This window comes from Ambystoma mexicanum, chromosome 10 (genome assembly GCF_040938575.1).
Source record: "Ambystoma mexicanum isolate Mex_15411 chromosome 10, UKY_AmexF1_1, whole genome shotgun sequence".
Classification (NCBI taxonomy): Eukaryota; Metazoa; Chordata; class Amphibia; order Caudata; family Ambystomatidae; genus Ambystoma; species Ambystoma mexicanum.
In genome coordinates this window covers 599,776,885-599,799,234 of record NC_090932.1, presented here as the reverse complement: position 1 = coordinate 599,799,234, position 22,350 = coordinate 599,776,885, and the positions used below count along the sequence as shown (strand labels likewise).

The 22,350-nt window shown below is 46.4% G+C and overlaps 1 protein-coding gene across 2 annotated transcripts in view; it reads left to right on the top strand.

Moving 5' to 3' along the window:
• The window catches only part of WDFY1 (WD repeat and FYVE domain containing 1), a 1,420,223-nt gene that overhangs the window by 900,291 nt on the left and 497,582 nt on the right, over positions 1-22,350 (top strand). For both annotated transcript variants that reach the window (XM_069618156.1, XM_069618157.1), the window contains exon 8: positions 12,189-12,294. In XM_069618156.1, the coding sequence (XP_069474257.1) occupies positions 12,189-12,294 (106 nt within the window). The remainder of the gene's footprint in view (positions 1-12,188; positions 12,295-22,350) is intronic.

Genomic DNA, 22,350 nt, shown 5'->3' with positions numbered 1-22,350 from the left:
CCGGGTATCAAAGCAGGGTCATCAGCTCCAGTGGGTCCCACCGTGGAGGCTTTACCCCCGATGGCGCTTTGGACGTCAGAACTGCAGTTCGGGTCTCCGGCTCCTTGGGCACTGCCATGATCGTGGATCTGCACATGTGCGTTCGTGCCTGACCCTCCATGTGCAGTCTGCTTGGATACCGAAGCTCGCGCTCCAAGCCTCGCTTTGGATCCCAACTTATATCCGGGTTCCAATGGCAGGGAATCGCTGTTTCTCAATACGGTCAGTAGCCCTGAAGGTGCCCCTCGCTCCTGGCTAGTCTAGCCTTGCTCCTTGCCTTGCATAGCCTTGTCCTGCCTTCTTGCTCTCCCTGGTTCCTATTTCTGTTCCTTGTTGGCTGTCTTTGATCTTTGGGTCAGCCTGCCTTCCTGGGTCTGGGTTAGGTCCCGACTCCTTGGTTCTCTTGGTCTGGGTTGGGCCCCAGTCCTTGGTTCTCTACATTCTCTTGGGGGTTCCCCCGCTTCCTCCTTCCTGTTTCCAGGATTTGCTTCCTTGCTAACTTGGGTTACCGCCGGCAGTCACTCGGCTGTCTCTTTACTTCAGTCTCTTGTTATCTCTTGTTATTGCCCTGCCTTGTGCCTTGCTTGGTAACCTGCCTCCTGGAAAACCTCCATTCTCATCTTGACTACAGCTGGACATCCGGAAACCTCAATTCACATCTGGACTACAGCTGGGCCTTCTATGCCAGTGCTTGCACTGTCCTGACGTCACGCTAATCAGAGAAGTGCCGTCCCGTGGTGTTAGGAGCCAGTCCAGCCCCGTCCTGTTGGAGTTTACCAGGAGGGTGTTGGGTTGGTGCTTGTTCTGCACCTTATTTATACGTCGACAGACTGGCAGCTTCACCGCCCCGCTCATCAGGAAGAACAGGTACCCAGCGTTCACAAGATGCCTCGTTTAACAGGGGTAATGAGTAGATGGTCAGCATTGATTGCCGAAATCTGGGACCCAGACCTGCTTGTAAGAGAACTGCTCTCAGACAGGACCAGTCCAAGCGATCAAAGGCTTTCTGGGCATCTAGGGCTATGAATCCACCCCAAGCAATGACCTACCCCCCATTTCCACCAAGTTAAGGGTCTTTGTAATGTTATCATCTGTGCACTTTCAGGCTATAAAACAAGTCTGGTCCGAGTAGACCAGCTTCGGATGGACTGTCATAAGTCGGGTGGCCATAACCTTTGAAATGTTTTTTGCATCATTATTGATAGGCGAAATTGGCCAGTATGAGTCGAGTAGCTTAGGGTCCTTCTTAGGTGTTAATAGCAGGATTGTCGAGGTTTCCATCATGGAGGGCGTAATAGTCCTGAAATCTGGGAATGTGTTAAAAAGTTGGGTGAGGTGCTAGAACATTACAGTAAGTTTTATGAATCTGTCAGGCGTGGTGTTCTTAAAAGATTTGATAGCTGCAATAACCTCAACTACCCGTAGGGGGAGCTCTAGTTGCTGAATCTCCTCTGGCTGATGGCGACGGAAGGAATATGACTGTAAGTATTACCTAGGGCTGTCCGGTCTGGGGGAGCAGCTAAAACTGATGTGGCATAAAACTTAGAAACCCAGGCCAGTTTACCTTGATCCCCTAACAGGAGAATACCCCCATTTTTCCGCAACGCACAGATGTTCTGTCGGGTTTAATGTTTTGCTAGTTAGTGGACCAGGATCTTGTTAAGCTTGAACCTCTGGTGTAATAATATTGTTTGACCTTAGGAAAGCCTGAGAAGTTCTCTCCACTAAGTAAGCCTTTAGCCTAGCCATGGCTATTTTCAGTTGACAACACGCTCTTAAGAGAGCTCGTGAGTTTGAGTAGTCTCCTTAGCCCTAAACGGACTTTCCAATTCCCCCCATATGCGAGACCTGACCTTGGAGTAAAATGACGTTAAGCTTATAACCACTGTACTTACCATTGTCTTCATCGCATCCCAGACCGCGTAGGGAGTCACATTATCCATGAGATTATTCTCAAAATATCTGATAAAAGCAGTTTTAACCTCCTGTCGAAGTGTCAGGTCCTTAAGAATAGGGCCGCACAACCTCCAGGGTCTACAAGGCGGGGGAGCAATGTCATGCACCGAGAGGGACAACAATACTGGGGAGTGATCCGAGAGAGCCGTGATGTGTATGGTAGAATTGTGGACTGAGGGGACCAAAGATGAAGAGATCTATGCGTGAATATCCCTTTTGCACAGGCGAAAAGTGTGTGGAGTCCTTGTGAGAGGGATTTCTGAACCTCCATATGTCCACCAGGTTTAGCTCTCTTGAGAGTCTTCATTAGGGTTAGCGAGTTTCAAAATTCTCCTCTAGTGGCAGGTAGAGTCTTGTCTATACTAGGATTGGGTGCCTAGTTGAGATCACCTCCTATGAGAAGAGAACCATCCTCAAAAGTCTGGAGCTTGCCCAAGAGATCATAGAGAAACCTGTCGTTCATTGGGGGCATAAACCGAAACAAAAGTGAAGGTGTTCCCCAGAAATCTGCCCTTGACCCCAAGATGCCCTCCATTCGGGACGCTGAGGATCCCTGTTTTTACAAAGGGAGTTGACTTATCAAACGGAATTGCTACTCCTTGCCTTTTAACTCCACTAGAGACAAAGGGCCTCATCACGACCCAGGCGGTAAGTTACCGCCTGGGCCGTGACTTTACCACCATGGCGTAAACTACGTTTACGCCATGGTGGTTGGCGGATTTACCGGCCCATTCGGACCTTGGCGGGGCGGTAAGTCCCCAATCCCCATTTACCCTTCCCCATTCCCATTTTTGCCCCATAGGGCATAATGGGAGTGGGGAAGGCGTTAATTACGCCACCGTAAATTACGGTGGCGTAATTAACTCCATGGTCCCTTAGCGCCATGGATTTTAACACCTGCTAAAAGCAGGTGTTAAATTCGCCATGGCGCTAAGGGACCTCGTACTCAGGCGGTAAGGGTCGGCGCTGTTTACGGCGCCGTAAACCCCTTACCGCCTGGGTCGTGATGAGGCCCAAAGAAAACAAACCCAAAACTTTTATGTGCAAACCTCCCCTTATCCTCTCTAAGCAAATGAGTCTCTTCTATAAAAATTACTGAGGGAGAGAAATCAATCAGTTTGGCAAGCACTTACTTACGTTTAACCGGCGAGTTCAAGCTCTGAACATTCCATGTGAAAATGGGCAGTGCACAATCAGGGGTGGACCCATCAAGTCCTGACATTAAGATCAAACGTAAGCATCAACAAACCTGCGTAAGCACAAGCCTGACCTTCCATTAAGTCAATTTCAAACATTGCCCACTGGTTACCGTCCCAAACCCCCCACACCTCGCCCCCACCCCTAACAACACACTTTCTCTCCCACTCCTCCCAAAACCAGGAATGCCTAGCTGACATTCCCAACATTAAACAAAAGTCTTGTGGTAATCTGCAACAAGGGAAACCTGTCACTGAATAGAGACCAGGATTGTCAAGTAAAGCTCAGCGGCAAAACCACTGTTTCCGCTAGAAGCAGCGGATATGTCAGCCTCCATCTCCTTCACCTCACGGAAAAAGTGCCCCTGGAATCAATGGAATTTTTCTTCTTGCACCGCATCCTACTTTAGACCAAGTACCCACTCCAGCGCCCGGCCTCTCAGACGATGCATCAACTGGATCTGAAATTTGATAAATTCCCTCCTGGCCAGATGAGAAGAGTTGCTCTGCTTCCTTAATCGTGGTGACGGTCCAGGGCCGGCTCCTGTAGGTGAAATATAGGGCTGTGGGGAACCCCCAGCTGTAGCAGAAATGTTTCCTCTGAAGCCCGTCCATGAGCGTTCTGGGTGTCTTGCATTTCATGATGGTGACCCCAGCCAGGTCCTGATATAGAGCTCAAGCCGAACCACGGAAGCAAATCTCCTCAAGATTTCTGGTGTCTGCTAGGATTCTCTCCTCGAGCTTATAAAAATATACTTGGGTAAGGATATCCGGGCCCAATCCCATGTGCAATGGACCTGCCGAGCAGACCCTGTGTGTCCTATCAAGCTCAATCATTTCCTCTGTCTCTGCCTCAAGAATCTGACGGAAGAGTCTGATAACACAATCCTCCAAATCTCCATCCAGGACATCAGCCATCGTGCCTCTAATGCAGATATTGTTTTGGCAGGATTAGTTCTCAGAGTCCTCATGATTAGTTTCAAGGTGCTTCACCTCATCTTCCAAGGCCTCAATACGCTGGGCCCATGTGCTGACCTCATATGCCTGTTCGCTCAAGGTGGTTTCCACATCCCCCACCTGGCTGTCAGTCTCCTCTTGGCGTTTATCCATGAAAGATATCTTACCAGCCATTTCTGCTATACTAGACTGGAGTTGCTGCTTAATTTCGGACATCCATTGTTTCAAGTCATCCTTCGTGGCCCGTTGGTGTCCCGTCCCCTGGAACATGTCATTGTGCACCTGGACGACTGTAACAAGTTCCTTCATTCTACAGTCTTGGTTCTGCAGAAGAGATGCAAGGTCTCTTAATTTGACTTTGACCATGATGAATCCAGGGCTATGTGACTCCAAGCTTCAGCCCACAGATGCAGCAACAGAGCCTGAGGAGGAGCGTCAAAGACCTCTAGAAAGTTCAAGTTCATCAGGGGTGGGGGGGCTCACCCTCTGGTTCACCCCAGGCTGGCACCTCTGATTTGCTGGGGGGATAATTCCCCAAGGCATTACACACATTGCCTGATGGGACTTTTCAGAGGGTAACCCCTGTCCTCCCGATCAGCAGGGAGTCGAGCTTCCCACGCAGCTCCTCAGCCCCACATGGCTGCAGCTGAGCTCCAGCAGGGCTGGCCACCCCGCAAGGTCGGACTGACCAAACCTGAAGCCCACCCCATGCAGCAAAGGATCTGGCTGGCCTCCAGTTTTTCCGGATCTAATGCAGAGCCAACCCCGGAAACAGACCGCTCTGGGTGAGGCTCCAGTCTGCATCACCTCACAGATGCGGGAGCGGGACCTGCCGAGGATGCCCCGGCAAGGGCCCCAGGCACCGGGTGCCTCGCATCTATCAGCGACATGCAGTGGGAGGTTCCCAAGCTCAGATAGCCGACAGGCCTCCAGGGTGTGTGAGTGAGGCAGCCACCCTCCACCTTTCCCAAGCATCACAGTGACCAAAACTCCACAAGGGACTGCTCCGTGGGTTCATCCGTCAGCTGCTACGGTTGGGAGTCATGAGCAGGTGTCTTTCATAGGATAAGCATACTTGGTTTTCCCTATGTTGCAGGAGCACTCAGGCAGCCATGCTGTCGCCCCCAATTTTGGTAGTTTATAAGTTCGCCACAAATTCGTGGACTTTTTGGTGGGTCAACGGACCAAGAAGTATGGACACCCACATTCTAGGTCCGTAAATGCTGCGGACATGTAAAGATTTGCATTGTGGGTGTATGACCCACTAAGAATTTCTTGGGTGGCACCATGTGCCGCCGTTCACTGGAGTTACAATCGGTGAAGTTGACACACTAGGCCAGCCCAGCAGTCTGTGGCGTGGTATGCACTTCTTCGAGGAGCTTGGCAGGACCCTCGTTTTGTGTTTCGCTACTGAGACACAGACTTTAACACTAATTAAAGTCCTGTGCTGGCCTGGTGATAACACTTACATGATGATGAGTTCGTCCAAATCAGCTCATCTCCCTTTCAGTGTGCTGCTGCCTATATTTCACTTTTGATGACTTGTTAATTTCTTGGACCTTAACTGCTGCATCTGACTCTTACTTTACAAACTCAACATACAGCACCCTGCATAGAAGCCTTCTGTGGTGCCATCTCAGTGCCAGGCCATTAAGCAAGAAAGAAAGGCATTATCATACATCAGATAAGAGGCAGAAGAGTGCCAAGCCAGCCACACCCCTAGCACAGTGAAAATCAACTCATCCTCTAGTTGAAAGAAAAACATCCCCCATTTTGAACTCTACGAAGCACTGCCTGAGCGCTGCATCCTTTACACTCAATAGGGGCTGAGGCAAAAATGATTGGACAAAATCAAATAATTAGGGGCTTCTCACGTGCTCATGAGATGATGTTCTTCTGTGATTGTCTTTGTTTTCATTTGACATTTGTTCATAAGCTCAGCAATTTTGTGACCTGTGCACAAAGTAACACTGTTAAGATAATAAAGTGCTGCATTAATTAGTCCCACAGCGCTCGCTCAGCAAGATTGGACCAGGGAAGTGCATGAAGATTAATGCTGATGGATCAATGAAAGGGGATCATGTGAGTGGGGTGGGCAGATTACAGAGCAAGACGAACATCAGAGAGGGCAAATTGGGGTAGGGGATGTGTCGCAATAATGGGACGTGGATTAATACAAGAGGATATATTTGAGGAAATGGAGTGTGTGCTTAGCCAGTGGAAGAGATCTCTCCAGAGAGAAGACAACGGCTGAATAGGCATTAATACAGAATGCCTCTACTCTAGAGGCGTATTTGCTGTAATAGACCAGCTATTGCATTGACATAGCATCCAAAGTCACTCAGAGAGTTCACGCCCTTACGGAGAACCCAAATAATCTATGTACAAGTAATCTCAACTACCTCAGTGAATGGGCTCAAGAAAGAGGCAAGGGCACATAACTAATCATTCCCTGACTTGAATCTTTCTAAGGGGAGTGCTGAGCTAGCAATCCCTGTGCAATCCCCAAAAATGAAACCTCATCTCAAATAAGGTTGATGTTGAGCTGATCTATTTTGTATGCCCGTTCTGATCCACTGAGCTCACCCTGCACTGCAGATGAAAGTCTCTGGAACCCTGGCCTCACATTATCACTCCATCCTGCCTTGGTGCCTGGAGGGTATTCTTTCTATCCCTATGACAGTACTCCAGCCTGAGAGATGGAAGGCTCTGTACACATGGGCCAATTCCAGACATCGAAAAACTGTTTTGTCAGGTTCTCTGACACTTAATTAAAATGTATGTTTTTGTGTAGTGCTTCCTGGTGGTTTCCTCCTGTAATAGTAGGTGTTATTATCCATTGTTATGGTACATCATTTATATAGCTCAGACTGTGTAAGTGCTAAGTTGTCCCTGCTGTGCTTTGAATCTGTGTCCTTTGTGCTAAAGACACATTTCTAGGGTAAGTGCTTAACTTTTCAACCTATCTTTTAGACTTAATCAGCAAAAAGCATCATTTTTACATGCTACAGTTCCATTTCCCCTGAGGGAATTCTCTGATGGCCCCCTTTTCGATGGTTAAATTCCCCATCCTCTAGAGAGAATGCCCAGACTCATTCATTCTGCATATTGAAGAATATCCATCCTTGCATGAACTCATCCTTTCTAGAGTCTACACAGTAACAGTTTCCCCAACCATGTGAAGCCAACTTGGGTACATTTGAACTGTTTTAATTCGCTGGCCAACTCCCCAGAATCCGACCTTACTACAGGTGACCTACTGTCTGTCCTTAGTTGAAGAAAGAGAACACGTTGTTCCTCTGAATGACGTGTTAAATCCCTGGGTGAGGGAATGTAATACAATATCCTGCCTCTGGGTGATAGAATGTATTCAGTGTGTTAATGAATTTGAATGACTATACTATTCTGTTACCCATTTTCTACCTTTTCGCCCTTCTTGCTTACTCCATCAGGGTTCTAGTGTTTTAAAACTGCATATTTTGTACAAACGCTGTGATACCCTTGGGTCTGAGCATTACATAAATGTTATAAACAAAAATAAATGAGATTAATCCATTCTTGAACCCTATGATTTTGTAATTCTTAATTGCAATATAATTGTGGCCCATTTATCCTTAGGTACATCTGGTAGAGCTTTCCATATCCTACCCATTTGTAAACTATGGGTATTTTGCAGAGACAATTGTTCGGTCTCTGGTTGTGGGTTGGTTGAATAGGGTCTTGCTGGAAACAGCTCACGTCATTAAGCTTACAGGCACACTCTGTTCCCAGAAGGTTTTTGATTTCTGATTAAATCCTCAGAAACAATAGTTTCTGCAAGCATTACATTTCTCTGTCTGTGGTTAATTCCCCAAACCCATCCCTCTGACAAATAAGTGGTGGATTATCCTGGGATGTCCCCAGAACCAAACCTTACTACAAGGGACTGGTTTTCCACCTCTTTGCTAAAAATAAGAACCTTTTCTTCCAGGAGCACAATAAACATGTGTTTGCATAGCTCTTACAGTTTCAAATTTTAATGAAATGTTCTCTGTCTTTGTGTTGTTCCCAAGAGCCCATTCTTTCTGCATGCAGCAGGGTCTTTGTTCATGGGTGATTCTCCCAAACTCACCTGTCCCATAGCTGACAGGTCCCTTGTTGATGGGCGAATCCCCAGAATCCCTGCTTCCTACAAAGAAAAGGTTGTTTTTGCTCTTCAGCAAATTCCCGGAATCTAATCTTCCTACAGAGGACAGATTCTCTTTCCCCTCTATGAATCCGTAGAGCTTTCCATCCTTCAGGAATGGCTCCCCTGAACCCATTATTTAAATGGTAAATGTGTCTCACCCTTCCTTGCTATCCATAGGGAAACTCCTGGAGTGCATCAAGCTTTTAGGTGACAGTCAGTGGGGCTTGATGAATCCCCTTAGTGCATGCTTTCCAGAGGTAAAAGGTCATCTCAAAAAGCCATCTTTCCTAAGTGAAAGGCAGTCCTCAATGAAACCATCTTTCCTACAGTAGACAGGCCCTTTGTTTCTGAATGCATGCTGCAACCATATTGCCACTGAACCCAGCTAATTTGCTTTGCAACAGTGATATTCAGCAGTTTGGTAAACCACTATTGCTAAACCACCCCAGTGCTGCAGTCCTAATTGCACATCTGGCAATGTTGCCCCTCCCAACCCCCGCTGTATCAGCTGATCTTTGGCCGGATAGCCAAAGAAACTGGAAGGACCTATTGTCAGTAGGCACATAAGCATAACATAAATTACTTCTTTCTTTTCCCCATTCTCTATTTTGATGCAACTATATTTACCCTATAATTGAATTTCTGATTGAAGAAATGATCAAAAAAGTAGTAATTTCTTTTATGCTAATGTGTCTATAGATCCAAGAGGTCCTTCCAATTTCTTTGGCTATCCCGCAAAGATCAGCTGATAATAGTAGTCTTTTAGTGCCGTAGTGTAATTGGGTCTGTTTTGGCGACAGGACCACATACTCATATTAAAAACACACACTTATTATTTATTGTTCATCAGAATCATAAACGCGGTCCCCACTCAGTGAGTTTCTCAAATATTGGTCCCCCTCAACATTTCAACAGTGGTTGCTCCCCTGCGTTTGGGTGAGTAATGCCATTGCATGATCACTTTGTAAGAATTCTCTTTAATGAGAGCACATTCGGAGCTTTTTTGCACCTTAGCCTAGATGTGATAGCACGAATCTAAGGGTATATCTTGCTGGAGTTCCTGTTTCCATGCCAACATGTATGGAAGTTTATCTTCTGGGTCAGATCTGTTGAGAATCTTATAGATTTGTGACATTTTCCCCTTCGCTGTAATGTCTGAAACCAACAATTCCAGTGAGTTCCCTTGTACCAGCCACCAGGGTGCTGTGGTGTCAGGCCCAATGTCGAATCTGACAATAATGTAACCTCTCTGCCCTGGCAAGGGAGAATTTGGTTTTAAATTATTCGAAAGTACATGGTCATCCTTGTGTGGCAATCCCAAAGGTGACCCGCCACTCCTCCGAACCACCAGTGGAAGACCCTGGGTTCTAATCCAGGTGTAAAGGAAGGATTCCCGATTACGGTTGAGAGAGAGAAGACCTGGGCCTGGCTTGATGTCTCACAACTTGTGCCCTTCATCCCAGTAGAAAAGTGCCACTAACTTGGACTGAAGTGGGCGACCACCTAGCTGTCTATTCTGCCTGCTCACGTCGGGGAGTGTATGCAGGCGGATGTGGGTGACAGACTGTTCCAAATGCGGCCACCCCAGGTCCGTTAAATGTGTTGACCGTTTGTCAATGTGTGCTAATTGGGAGGCCAGGAGGTATCTTCACACGTTTGAGACCCCCAGTCTGCCGACTGCGGCCGAACGGTATAGGACCTTCTGGTAGACTCTGGGATGTTTCCGCTCCAGATAAAGTGAAAGATTTTCTTCTGAATGTTCATTAGAGAAGTTTTAGGAATATGAATCAGGAGACTGCTGTACATGTATAGAGCATGTTCATTTTGATAAAGGAGAGCCTTCCCAGCCATACCGTTCAGTAAAAAAAGGATACAAAAATATGGATGATTGAAAAGGATTCTCTTTTAGTGATTGTAGTTATGGGGTGGGGTTGGATTATTTGTACACATCGCATTTCGTGTATACTGGCAAACTCTTAAGCACTGAACATTTTATTCGTTTGTTTGTGTGCATCACCTAATTTTATTTCGTTAGTCATAACCAAACACTGAGTATCCATACCCAACAGTTTGATTTTGTGAATTGAGAAGGCAGGATTTGTGCTAACATTGTTTATTGACAATCACATAAAGAATAGCTTCAGCAATATAATTTATATAGATAACTGTTGGTGAGATTTATCAGTAATAACAATACATATACAAGGATTACGGTCAATAGAAAGCTACTGCAAGAGAAGTATCTCTACAATTTATTATGACAAGCAGCAAGTTAATATCTTTACATATAGTGATGTTTCATAATACACTCCTTATCATTCGACCCCATGGAAGTTGTTGTGTGCCTTAGTCTGCTGCCTTTTGATTTTCCCACTCGATTTTAAGTATTTGGTAATATAGGAGTGATTATCAATAGGGCAGGCCGGCTATGGCCTGATGGGTAAGGCCTGTTCCATTTTTCTCAGTGCTCAACCTGCAACATAACCTGCAGAGGAGCGCATGCGAGTCAATTGGGTAGCTGCTACTGTTTATGATTTACAGGAACACTGCTCACAATGTGCTCATAGGTGAACACACTAAAAAGGGACAGACACGATCTGACTAGGTTACAGAGAACAGTACAGGAGGGACAATTCTTGAAAGGGCATTTTAACAACTGAATTTATGGATTTACAAAATATGTGTACATTATGCTTAGTCGATGTATATAAGCAGGTAACTATCATGCAGGATCCCCTGAATTGTGTGAACATCTAAAAGTAGTACAGCCATGGGGTAATTTAGAGAGATAACAATTGTTCATGTTTGTATGCCAGTCAAAGCTTTATGGCTCACATCTTATTTGATTCTGATAAATGTAGTCATGCATACATACCCTGTACAGCAATGCAAAGGGGCACATATTATATAAATAACTGGGTTTATGGAACATGTTTTGGGAAATCCATTTTGGCATATTTTTTATTAATTGTAATGTGCATTAAGTAGTGATGTGAGGCCAGAAAAGTGGCTAGTCGTTCTCATTGTATAGAATTTTGTAATTAGATTAGCAATTTAGATTAGCAGTTACTTTGCATGTTTTTTTACTGTTGGGCAGCAGGAGAGAAGTTATGCATAGCTCACATGCTAGCAGTACCAACTCATCATTATGCAGTTGATAACATTTAATGGCATGAAGCTATTGGTACTGTGATGAAGTTTTCTCCTTTGTCTGTGACAGGCTTTACTATTAAGTGTGAATGTTTCGGCCACTCACACTTCAATGGGTGCATCTGGACTCGGGGCACCCACACACCCCTCTTAATGATCTAGTCTTCTAGGACAACACATAGTAAACCCCCTTTCTTTTTTAAATTACTTAGTTTATTTCCATAGTTTCTACTTGTGAGACATGCACAAATGGTTTGCTTTTTTTTTGTTTGCACTTCAACTTTTTGTCACATTCCAAACAACACCAACATTGTACACCATTGTCAAATAATGACTACAAGTAGGTACACTTATCACAGTTTCTTTTATTGTATTTTTTAAAAGTAGACCAGTAAAACTCCTGAAATTCGTTTGGGCTCACATCACTTTACAGTGTGGTACAATAGAAAAGGGTATTTGGTTGAATTGTGTTACTTAATCAGTTTGTTAAAAGTATACAAAATCCTGGAACAGTCCAAATGCTGGACTGCTCCATGAGAGCAGACTAAGACAAACTCCCAAGTTAAGTTAATATATCGTGTTTAGTTGTGGCGACCTCTGCCAAAGGCTTACGCATAAACCGTAAAGGCTGACCCTGTCAAGAATATGTAATGAATTTATAGCTAAAATACCTTGACGCAAATGGTATTCTTTCACTAGCTATTGTTTATGTTGCTTTACAGTGACAAGGTACAGGCACTCTGCTACGTACACCTAAATCGGCAGCTGGTCTCCTGTTCTGTTGATGGTGGGATTGCAGTCTGGAACATGGATGTTGAGAGGGAGGAGGTAAGGACACCCAGTTGTGGTGCGCATCTACTTTTTGTAGTGTTACGAAAACAGATTGATTCGCCGTAAAAAGAAAAGTAAATCATAAATGACTGTGAAGCAATATCAAACCTTCAACATTTTCTGCACAGAGCTCTGCTCGGTAAAAGACTGATGCTAAAGAAGCAATATCAGTTTTTACTCTGCATTTGGTATCTTCCACAGAACGAAGAATCGTATCTTAAAATACGATTGTGGTATGGGCAGCCTCTGGAATAGATCAAAACTGAAGCGTGATGGATGGAAAGCTTTTAATGAGCCATGAAATGTCATGTTGCTCTGGGCAATCCTCCAAACTATTGTCTTTCAGCACATCATCACAGAAGGGAACTAGCCATGTGCAAATTAGGCTGCTCCAACTCTAAAAGGGGCAGTATAGGTAGACATGCGAAGCCATATCCCGCTCTGCCTAAGACCTAAACCAACACCAAACATTGCTCAGGCACATTGTGAGTGTCTCATCAGTGGGCATCATCAGTGAGGTGTAGCTTTGCTGTTTAGGCACAGCAGGTTCTGGACCCAAGCTACCTCACTGATCATGCTAAAAGAGACAAACACATAATTGGTGATTCGTGTGGTCTTCTGCAGAAGGGTTGTGACCGCCAAACTGATGAGCATCTGACACTTCAACACAGATGGCACAATATATTAATGTGCATGCTGGAGCATGTGATTAAAATCTGTTGATCAAAATTGTGGCAATTGAGTAAGGTGCCTAATAAACTAGGAAGAGTGATTTAAATGGCACTCTATTGGGACAAGGAAGCTAAAACAAGGAGGCTAAAGGCACGCTGATCACTATACAATTCAGTGATATCTCAGACCACGAACATAAAAGCTCTAAGTGATTCACCCTTAGCCGTTAACCACTCTCAAGGAAAACCTAGAAATACAACTACATTTGACTACAACCCTGAACAATGTATCTAAATACAGCAAGTAAGGTGATATAAGGCACTGACAAGATATGCAAAGAAGCACTTTTTCGCTAAAATAATTCTAGAAGCTACCAACCACCAAATGAAGAGATGAGGATTATCTATACATGGCCTTTATCTTGAATCATCTTGAATCATCTAAACAGTTGATCATACCAAGTGGGCCTCTGTGTTCTTCTTCGCAGTAACAGGCTGCTGTGGAATTATCTGAAGAAGATCCTCTACATTGAGTTTCTTCCAGGGATTGCAGTGATTTTACTAAATTGTTTATGATTTCATTCTGAAAAGGTGCTGTAGTAGCTGGACAATGTAACACTAGAGGTGTTGCTATTTATAGTAGCTAAGAGCGGTTGAATGTCAAATCTAAGTTGTGTTCATGTTTAAGGGTTGAACATCATACACATTTCCCTGTAAGGTAATTAGTGAGCTGCACGTGGCACTGTAGGTTTTTGGGTTCTGTTAATAAATTATAATCAAAAAGCAGAATCTTATTATTATGAAAGGGGAAGTTAGATCAGGTTTCGAATATTGGCGGAAGACCACTCTATGTAAATTCTGCCTACAGAGGGAGGGGCTGTAGATTAACACGATGTGCAGAGTGATACAGCGAAGAGTGATAGTCTGAATCGCAGGGACTAACTCTGGGCCACACAGAGATGGTATAATTGTTTTAGGTTCCAGTTTTATTCAAAGGTTCTAGCTCATGATGGCATCATCATTTTTTCTTTAAAAAAAAGAACTCGGGAGACCTCTGGAGGCTGTGTAAGACCACCTGCTCTGTAATGACTAACTGGAGGAGGCATATAGATTATAACCCAAAGCTTTCTCCCCCTTCCTGTGGCCCCAGAGTGTTTGGTACAGTAAGGCTCAAGGGGACGCAGACCTGTCCTGGTTAACTAGAGCGGCTTGGGAGCCCTTGTTTAGGGCACCCACTAAGTCAACCTCTGCATCAGAGGAAATGAGTACTGCTGGTTGTCAGCTGCACAAATGTGGTTTGCACAAAGCTTGCGCACATTGGCAGAAAGAGGCCCATGGTCAAGACCGCTAGACTCGAAAACACATGGCGAATTAAACCCTACAGTGGTAGATACTGGTGTCACCATGTTCAAGTCGGGCGACCGTCAGGACTGGACAGCCTGACGCCCAAAAAGGCAGGCTGCTAATTTGTGCCCTCAGTCTGTGAAGCCGCAGCCTGCCCAAGGCACTTTCTTTTGCTGCTTTTTAGCCAAATTGTTTGTCATCCCCCAACACATTTTCTTGGTCTTTTTGGTATTTCCTGACGCATTTTGGAAAGTACTGTACTTTTTTCCCTCTCGTTTGCTATGGCAGTTCACTTCTTGGACATTTACTGGTCAGAACATCTGGTTACGACTACAAGGACTATGTGATGGCTCTGATAGAGTCATCACTGATTCCCCGGCAGTGACCTCCTCCCATGTGACCTGGGTACGCCAGTCGCTATCTGACCTGACCCTGGGGGTGGATATATGAGGGAGGATCACATGGGAGGAGACAGCTGTCAGGGGGGAGATGGTGACTCCATCAGGTGAGATGCAGTGTTCCCCCCTTCCTCCTGAAGAAGACCTTATAATACCCAAGTTCTTGATTGTTGTCATCCCCCACATCCCCTTTATTGTAAAAATCAGAAACCCCTTCCTTTGTGTCACGCTAGACAAAATTCCATCTATCCTCAAACATTCACAACACACATATAACATCTCCTGTTTCTGAAGATTCTCTATAAAAAAAAAAAAAAAAACCTTTGAACAACATCATTTTAAAAATCCAATAACATCTATGGACTTCAGCTCACATAAAGCCTCATGTACTGAGACGAACAAGAGGAGGGAGGACTTGATGCAGACTAAACAAAGCCTGAAACCTAATGTGCAGACTAGTTGTTTGACTAATCCACAAGTTCACTGGGAATTTAAAAATGGCATCTACACTCAATTCAGCAGAACGATAGAGAACTGTGCCGTAGAAAGCGAAAGCTGAGAGAGAGAGAGAGAGAACGGGCACATTCATTCTGCGGCTTGTGAACACATGTCACACATACGAGCATGACGTGAAGGAAGGAGAGAAGCAGCAGGCACACCTGAAGGACCTTGTAGGTGCTGGGGGCCGCAGCAGAGCTCCCGGAGGTACCTGGCAGGAGAGTATACCCGGGGATCTGAAGAGTCCATACAAGGATTCCTTGCAGAGGAGTATACCAGGCAATCCACCAAAGCTGTAAAAGAAAAGTCTACAAATGTGGGAGGTTACCTGGCTGGGGTGTATACCAAGGGTCTGAAGAGCCTGTAAGGATTCCTGGCAGAGGAGCATACTAGGAGATCCACTAATGTTGTAGAGGAAAGTTTAACCATGTTACAAAATACCAGGCAGAGACGTATACCAGGGAATCTGAGAAACACATGAAAGATGTCCTGGAAGGTAGGTAGACCCGGCAATTGGAGTTGTACAAAGACTTTTAACACTGTGGCAAGATACCTAGTAGGGGAGTGTACACCAGGAGATCTGAGGAGCTCACAAGAGGATTCCTGGTAAAGGAGTACACCAGGCAATCCGCCAAAATACAAGAGAAGTTAAGATCTGCCAAAGTACAAGAGAAGTTAAAGAACTTTTATTTAAAACAATTTTTATTAATCTTTTATTTTTGTTACAATGTTTACATGAGGAAATTAAGGGGGTCATTACAAGATTGGAGGTAGCCATGCCGCTATTTGTGGCATGGCTACCCCCATACCGCATACCGGGTCCGGGTTCCCTGAACGTGGAAATACTGGGCCATTCCAACCTTGGTGGTCCCGGTATTTCCCCATTCAGGGAACACATCCCCATTCGAGCCCCCATAGGGCTCAATGGGAATGGGGACCATGCTAACAACGGGCCTGTTATTAACGGGCCCGTTGTTAGCATGCTGGTCCTTTAGCGGGTTCCGCTAAGGGCACCTGGTAAAACCAGGCACCTTTAGCGGGACCCGCTAAAGGACCTCGTAATGCGGCGGTAAGTGGTTGACGGCTCCGGCACCTTTACCGGCGCCGTTAACCCCTTACCGCCGACCTTGTAATGACCCCCTAAGTGTCGCATGAGACTGTCGAGTACAATAAGCTTCTCAATAACCCATGTGTGCAACCCCCTTACCCCCAACAACCGCAAACATATAAACAGTGCCTTCCGGGTCGTCCAAACTCTGTCCCCATGAATGAAACATTACATCATTCTCCAGTAACTACTACACACATATTCAAGGTAGTCCATGTGCAGTGAGCACAGCATCCGGGGGCGTAAACATTGTCTGTGTTAATATGTTCCTTGATGTGACATCCTCACTCGCCTCCCTTAGACCCAGGTACACTGCTGTATGCCAAACCACAGTCTCTGCCAGCGCCCACCTCTGTAGGTCCCTCCACCATGTCTTCTCAAGGGGCCGTCTGCTGACTTCCAGGTCATCGCTATCCTGCGTTTGGCCAGCACGCCGATGAGATCCTTTATTTTAGTGAAGTACTTCACTCCCCGCCTACGTGGGAACACACCTAGCAGGCATGCTTCTGGGGACTCAGTGCCCAGGTCTACCCCTCCCCTTAACACTTTATTTGCAATCTCCGCCCAATACATTCAGATCGTCTGGCAAGACCAGAACATGTGCAGCATGCCAGCGTTTTCTTCCTTCTTCCATGCATCTGGGGCAATACTGTCTATCTGCCCCCTTGAACTGGGAAATCTTACGAGGTGCCAGGTATGTCCTGTGTGTAACATACAATTGTGCAAATTTAAGCATGGCATTTCTAGAGACACTCTTCGGATACAACAGGGTCCGTGCACATTCAGCATCTGAGAAAGGCCTGCCCAGGTCTGCCTCCCACTTGGCCACCACTCCCAAGCCTGGGGTACGCTATATGTCTAGGATTAGCTCATAGAGTCTGGACATCGCGTGGCCATCTTCGGACATATCATACATTGCCTCTTCTATACCATTCCGAAGTTCCGGCCACCTTTCTTTCAACACATGTGTCAGGTTTATGTGTAACAGAAATTGTCCTCTGTCTATGCCAGACTGTTCCACTGATGTCATGAAGTCTGCCAACTTTCCGTCCTGAAGTAAGTCACCCACATTAGCCACTCCATTGCTTTCCCAGTGCCTATGGACACCCCGTACGCATTGTGGCTGCCCCATCAAGACAGTGACCAGGGGAGTTTGTGGCGAAAAAGGGCCTTCCACCCCTAAAACCTTCCAGACCCTGCTCCACAGTCTCTTACCCTGTGTCAAGAGGTGCAGTGACTGCACCAGGCAGGACGCATGGACCCACAGGACTTCCCTCAGATAATACTGCTCTATGGAAGGCTGCAGAAGCATGGTGTCTAGCGTTGGTTCATCTGCCAGCCGACCTACTATGAACTACATCTGCCTTGCCAGGAAATATAATTCAAAGTGTGGTATCCTAATCGCACCTGCTTCATAAGCTCTTTGGAGAGTGCTTAAGGCCATCCTATGCCTGCCCCCTTTCCATAAGAATGCCCTGAGCGTAGAATCCAGCCCAGCCTGTGAAAGAACTGCCTGGGTATGTTATATGGAACATTCATAAAGTAGTATGGCAGTCGAGGGAGAATCGCCATTTTAATAAGTGCCGTCCTGCCTATTATCAATAGAGGCAGTCTACTCCAGAAGTCCATTGATTTCGTCACCCTATCTAGGGCTCTTTGTGTGTTGCACTCATGCTCGGTATTAAAGTCATGGTAGATACCGACACCCTAAGTATCGAAAGGCGTGAAGGTACCACTTTAGTTCGAGGTCTGGAAGCTGATACATACCCCACCCTCTCAGGCCCGCTAACGGGAACAAGCACAACTTATCTCGGTGGATGGTTATGCCTGATAGTTCAGCAATGCGGTCCACTACATACAACATGTATTGTAAATTGTCCTCAGGCTGATGCACGTAAAGCAACATGTCGTCCGCATACATGGAGATCATATGCGTTACCCCATCTATCTGGTTGCCAGCATCCGCATATTCCTCTCTGAGGAACGCCACGATTGGCTCCATTGCGAGAATAAAAAGCATTGGAGACAACGGACGCCCCTGCCTGGTACCCTTTTTAAGCTCCCACCCTGCAAAAATGTACCAGCCCATTTTCACCCTACCCCTAGCCTAATGTGCACCAGCGTAACCCACACAATGTGCCCGGTTGTCTGTCCGCCCCAGGAGTTTTGCCTGAGGGCAATGTCCTGATTGTGGCCATCACTTCCTCAACAGAGATCTGGGCATCCAGTTCTCTGCCACCTCTCTGCTCAGGCGAGGCAGGTTAATCAAGGACAGGACCTCGCCAAGGTGCACCCGCACGGGGGTCTTCAGAGTATGGGGAATGGTAATATCTAAGAAAGTTGTCATTAATCTCACTCTGTGTTCGCTGAGTGATGCCACACTCATCCTTGAACGAGCATTTAATTTCCTGCTGTACCTCGCTCAGGCAGAGCCATGCCAATAGCCGCCCTGGTTTATCACCTCCCCAACCTCTCCCAACCCACTATGCACTTCTGCCATAGCTCTGTCAGGTCTCGGACTGCCACTCCCGCATATATGTTCCTGCATCCGCATCTTCCAGGTCAGCCTCCACCTTAGACAGGTCATGCATTATGTCCCTCTGTATGCCCCCCATTTTGCCTATTACCGCCCCTCTCCACTGTCTTGAAGGCCTGCCACAGTGTGCTTACCGTGGCCATGCTGCTGACGATATTATCAAAATAGTTCTTTATTGGAGGGGGCGCTGTTGCACACGAAGAAAATGGCTGCCTGAACCAAGAGCTCCGACCCGACAGACATCCTTAGTAAAAAACGTCCTCATCAGGAGCACCCTGTGGGCCTATAGAGGACCAAACTGCGCAGGTAAAGATCCCACGACCACACAGCAAAAATTCTGGCCAGAAACGGAGCAGTTTTCGAGTCGCTACATCGAGGTGAAAGTTGGCCGTGAGAAGACCACAGTGCGAGCTGCGATCCAGAACCGAGTCAAACTAGGGCTGAGCCAGAGACGCTCTGCCAAGCAACCATAGAGAGGAGGAAATCGGCGCCAGACGACACGAACGCCTGTACGCAAAACCCGAACGCAAAGGAAGCAAGCTCTGCACAATCCACGAGAGTGAGGCGGGCAACACTCCGAGAGAAGAAAGATTGGCGGCCCTGAGTAAGTGGCCTGAGGGACGGATATATCCCCCGAAAGCGCAGGAGACAAATGCCCAGCAGAGGGCAACAAAACAAATGCAGGATCACTGAGTCCCACGAGGTTGAGCTGACGAACCAGTAACAACACCCGCAAATCCTCCGGACACAACATCCGACCGCGGGCGCCGAAGAAGGGGCGCCGATACAACGCATGCTGTGAGTACGAAACGAACACTAACCCTGTGCAAATAAAACCCCTTAACTGGTGGGCCACACATGGGCTCTGTGTGCCCCGGCCCCTGCGGGCAGTTCAAAGCTGTGAAGCGGGCACACCAACTAGCAAAGCCCAGACATTGGGACTCGACCAAGCGTGAGACTAAGAGGAGCTGGAAGCGGGAACAGTACCCCGCGGTGTGGTGGGTGGCCTGGCAGCGGATTGCTAACCCAAGTCAATATTATACAGGGGAAATCACAACTGATACCTATCTGTGATAATTAACCCTCAATGAAGAACACCAAAATTGCATAAGCTCTAAAAGAACGATACGCGGGGCAGACAGGCACCACAATACGTGGGAGATCACAACCCACTCGCCGACATACAGCAGGAGCAATCGAAAACTCCGGCACTGAACAACGTTGGTGAAAGAACTACAGGCAAGGGATGAACACAGGGATTGCAAGGTCACAAGTTAACCAAAATACTTAACTGCACTACAGAAAACCCCTATACAATACAGAGGCATAGACAGCTATTCCTCACAAATTTGCCGGAAAAGAGGAATCGGAGCAAACCCAAGCTGGCTAAAATGAGGAAAGACTGCTACAGTACACAAGGCGTGCAGTGACAACAGCTCGGGGGGTGCCTCGTCCGAATTCAAAACCAGGACAATTTGCCCTCCCAGAAATACAGGAGGCAAGCACAGATAGGAGCTAGAATAAAAGCCAGGAGGAAATCACGGTTCCATGAAAAAAAAAACAGTGAATATAAAATTACTACGTACACAACCCAGAGAAATTAATCGTACACGGGTGGAATGGTTAAAGGCATTGGCGGTTACAGTAACCTGGAAGAACACAATTGTTGACAGTGAGGAAACAACCCATCAAAGGGGAACCTGAAACACCTGAGAATAAAAGATATACCCCTCTCCACAGCAAGACAGCACTCCGCATCCAGGAACAACCATCTGTCAACCTCACAAGAGCCCAGAAACTAAGCTCGCTACACAGAAAGACTACAGTAACCCATTGAACGACTTTTAGAATACTAGGCACGATTGGTGACACAGTAACTCCAAATACGCTGAACGATTCCATCCCATAAACTGTGAGGAACTGTAAAGGAGTCACCCAAAAATCCAAAAAGATGATGAAAGGTGCAGGTTCTAAAAAGAAAGGCCCCATGGATTTGTTCACCAATAACCAAACATCAGATTCGGTGCCGGCAACACCATCCACTTCCAATACTCAGGTCGAGGCGGAGGGCGGAGATAAAGTGGACAACTGACCACCATAGTTCAGAATGGGTTCCTTTCAATAAACGTTAAACTAGATGACATAGTGACCACCATTGGATCATCAAAGGCAAGAGTGGACAAAGAGAGCTTGAGAATCCCGGAGGCGGAGGGCAGACTTGTCACAAACGAAGACACCATCGCCCATCACGATCGAGACATAGCACAACTGAAAAGTGATCTGGTCAAGGTACAACCTAAGTGTGAGGACCTTGAATCGCGATCCAGAAGAAACAACATAATGATTGTGGGTGTTTCTGAGAAATTTGGCAATGGGAAAATGGAACAACAGGTCGAGTCTCTCTTAAACACCCTATTTGGAGTCGAGACCTTCTCAAACCACTTCTTTGTTGTAAGAGACACAATACTCAGAATGGTAAGAGAGCAGGGAACGCTCCATTACGAGGAAAACCGCATCCATATATATCCAGACTTTGCAGCGGGTGTTCAAGCCAACCGGAGATCATATGAACCAGTTAAGAGACTTCTGAGAGCACGGCAAGTACAATATACACTAATATTTCCAGCTAAAATGAGAATACAGCACAGGGGAGAGCACACTTTTTTGAAACTCTGGCGGCAGCCATGGCCTACGTGGAGGCCTCCATACACCCCCCCCCCCCACGGAAACCGCAGACAGGATCAAAATGGCAGACCCCCTCCTGAGGCAGACTGACATGATCCAGTCAACTGAACGAAACGGAGCAGATATCCTTTATAACAATCTGAAAGTAACAATGCAGGCTTCTACAGGGAGCTCCATACGCAAACATGAGAACCGGGTCGCAAGCCTGGAGCTGGCGGCCATGTCGCAGCAACTTGGCAACCCCAGGAGAACTCCACAAGTTTGTAAGGGACAATCATCAAGTTGGGGTAGATGATGTGGGTGCGGGGAAGGGAGGGCGGGGAAGAGGATGGGAGTTGGTTGAATTGTTCAAAACATTTAAAATTTCTCTGACCATGGTCTTGCGGACTACACACACCAAACAGTACCCCCATGCTAGCAAAATACTGAATAGATACAAACATGAATAACGCCAACACAGTGAATGGATTAAAGATTAAGCTCCTATCTTGGAATGTCAGAAGCCTAAACAATCCCTCAAAGGCCAGGAAAATTGGGGCATATGTGAACAGAATTTCTCCCCACATAGTTATGCTACAGGAAACACACACACAGGGGACCAGTAACGCAAATATACGGGCTTCCTGGGGCAAGCAGAGGTACCATACAGAATATTCCACCCAGGCTAGAGAGGTGATAACAATATTACACCCATCACTGGGATTCCAGCCCAAAGGACACAAAGTGGACCCCAAGGAAGATATGCAATAATATGGGGGGAGGTAGCAGAAAAATCAGTGGTACTAATTAACACATACGGCCCTAATATAGATG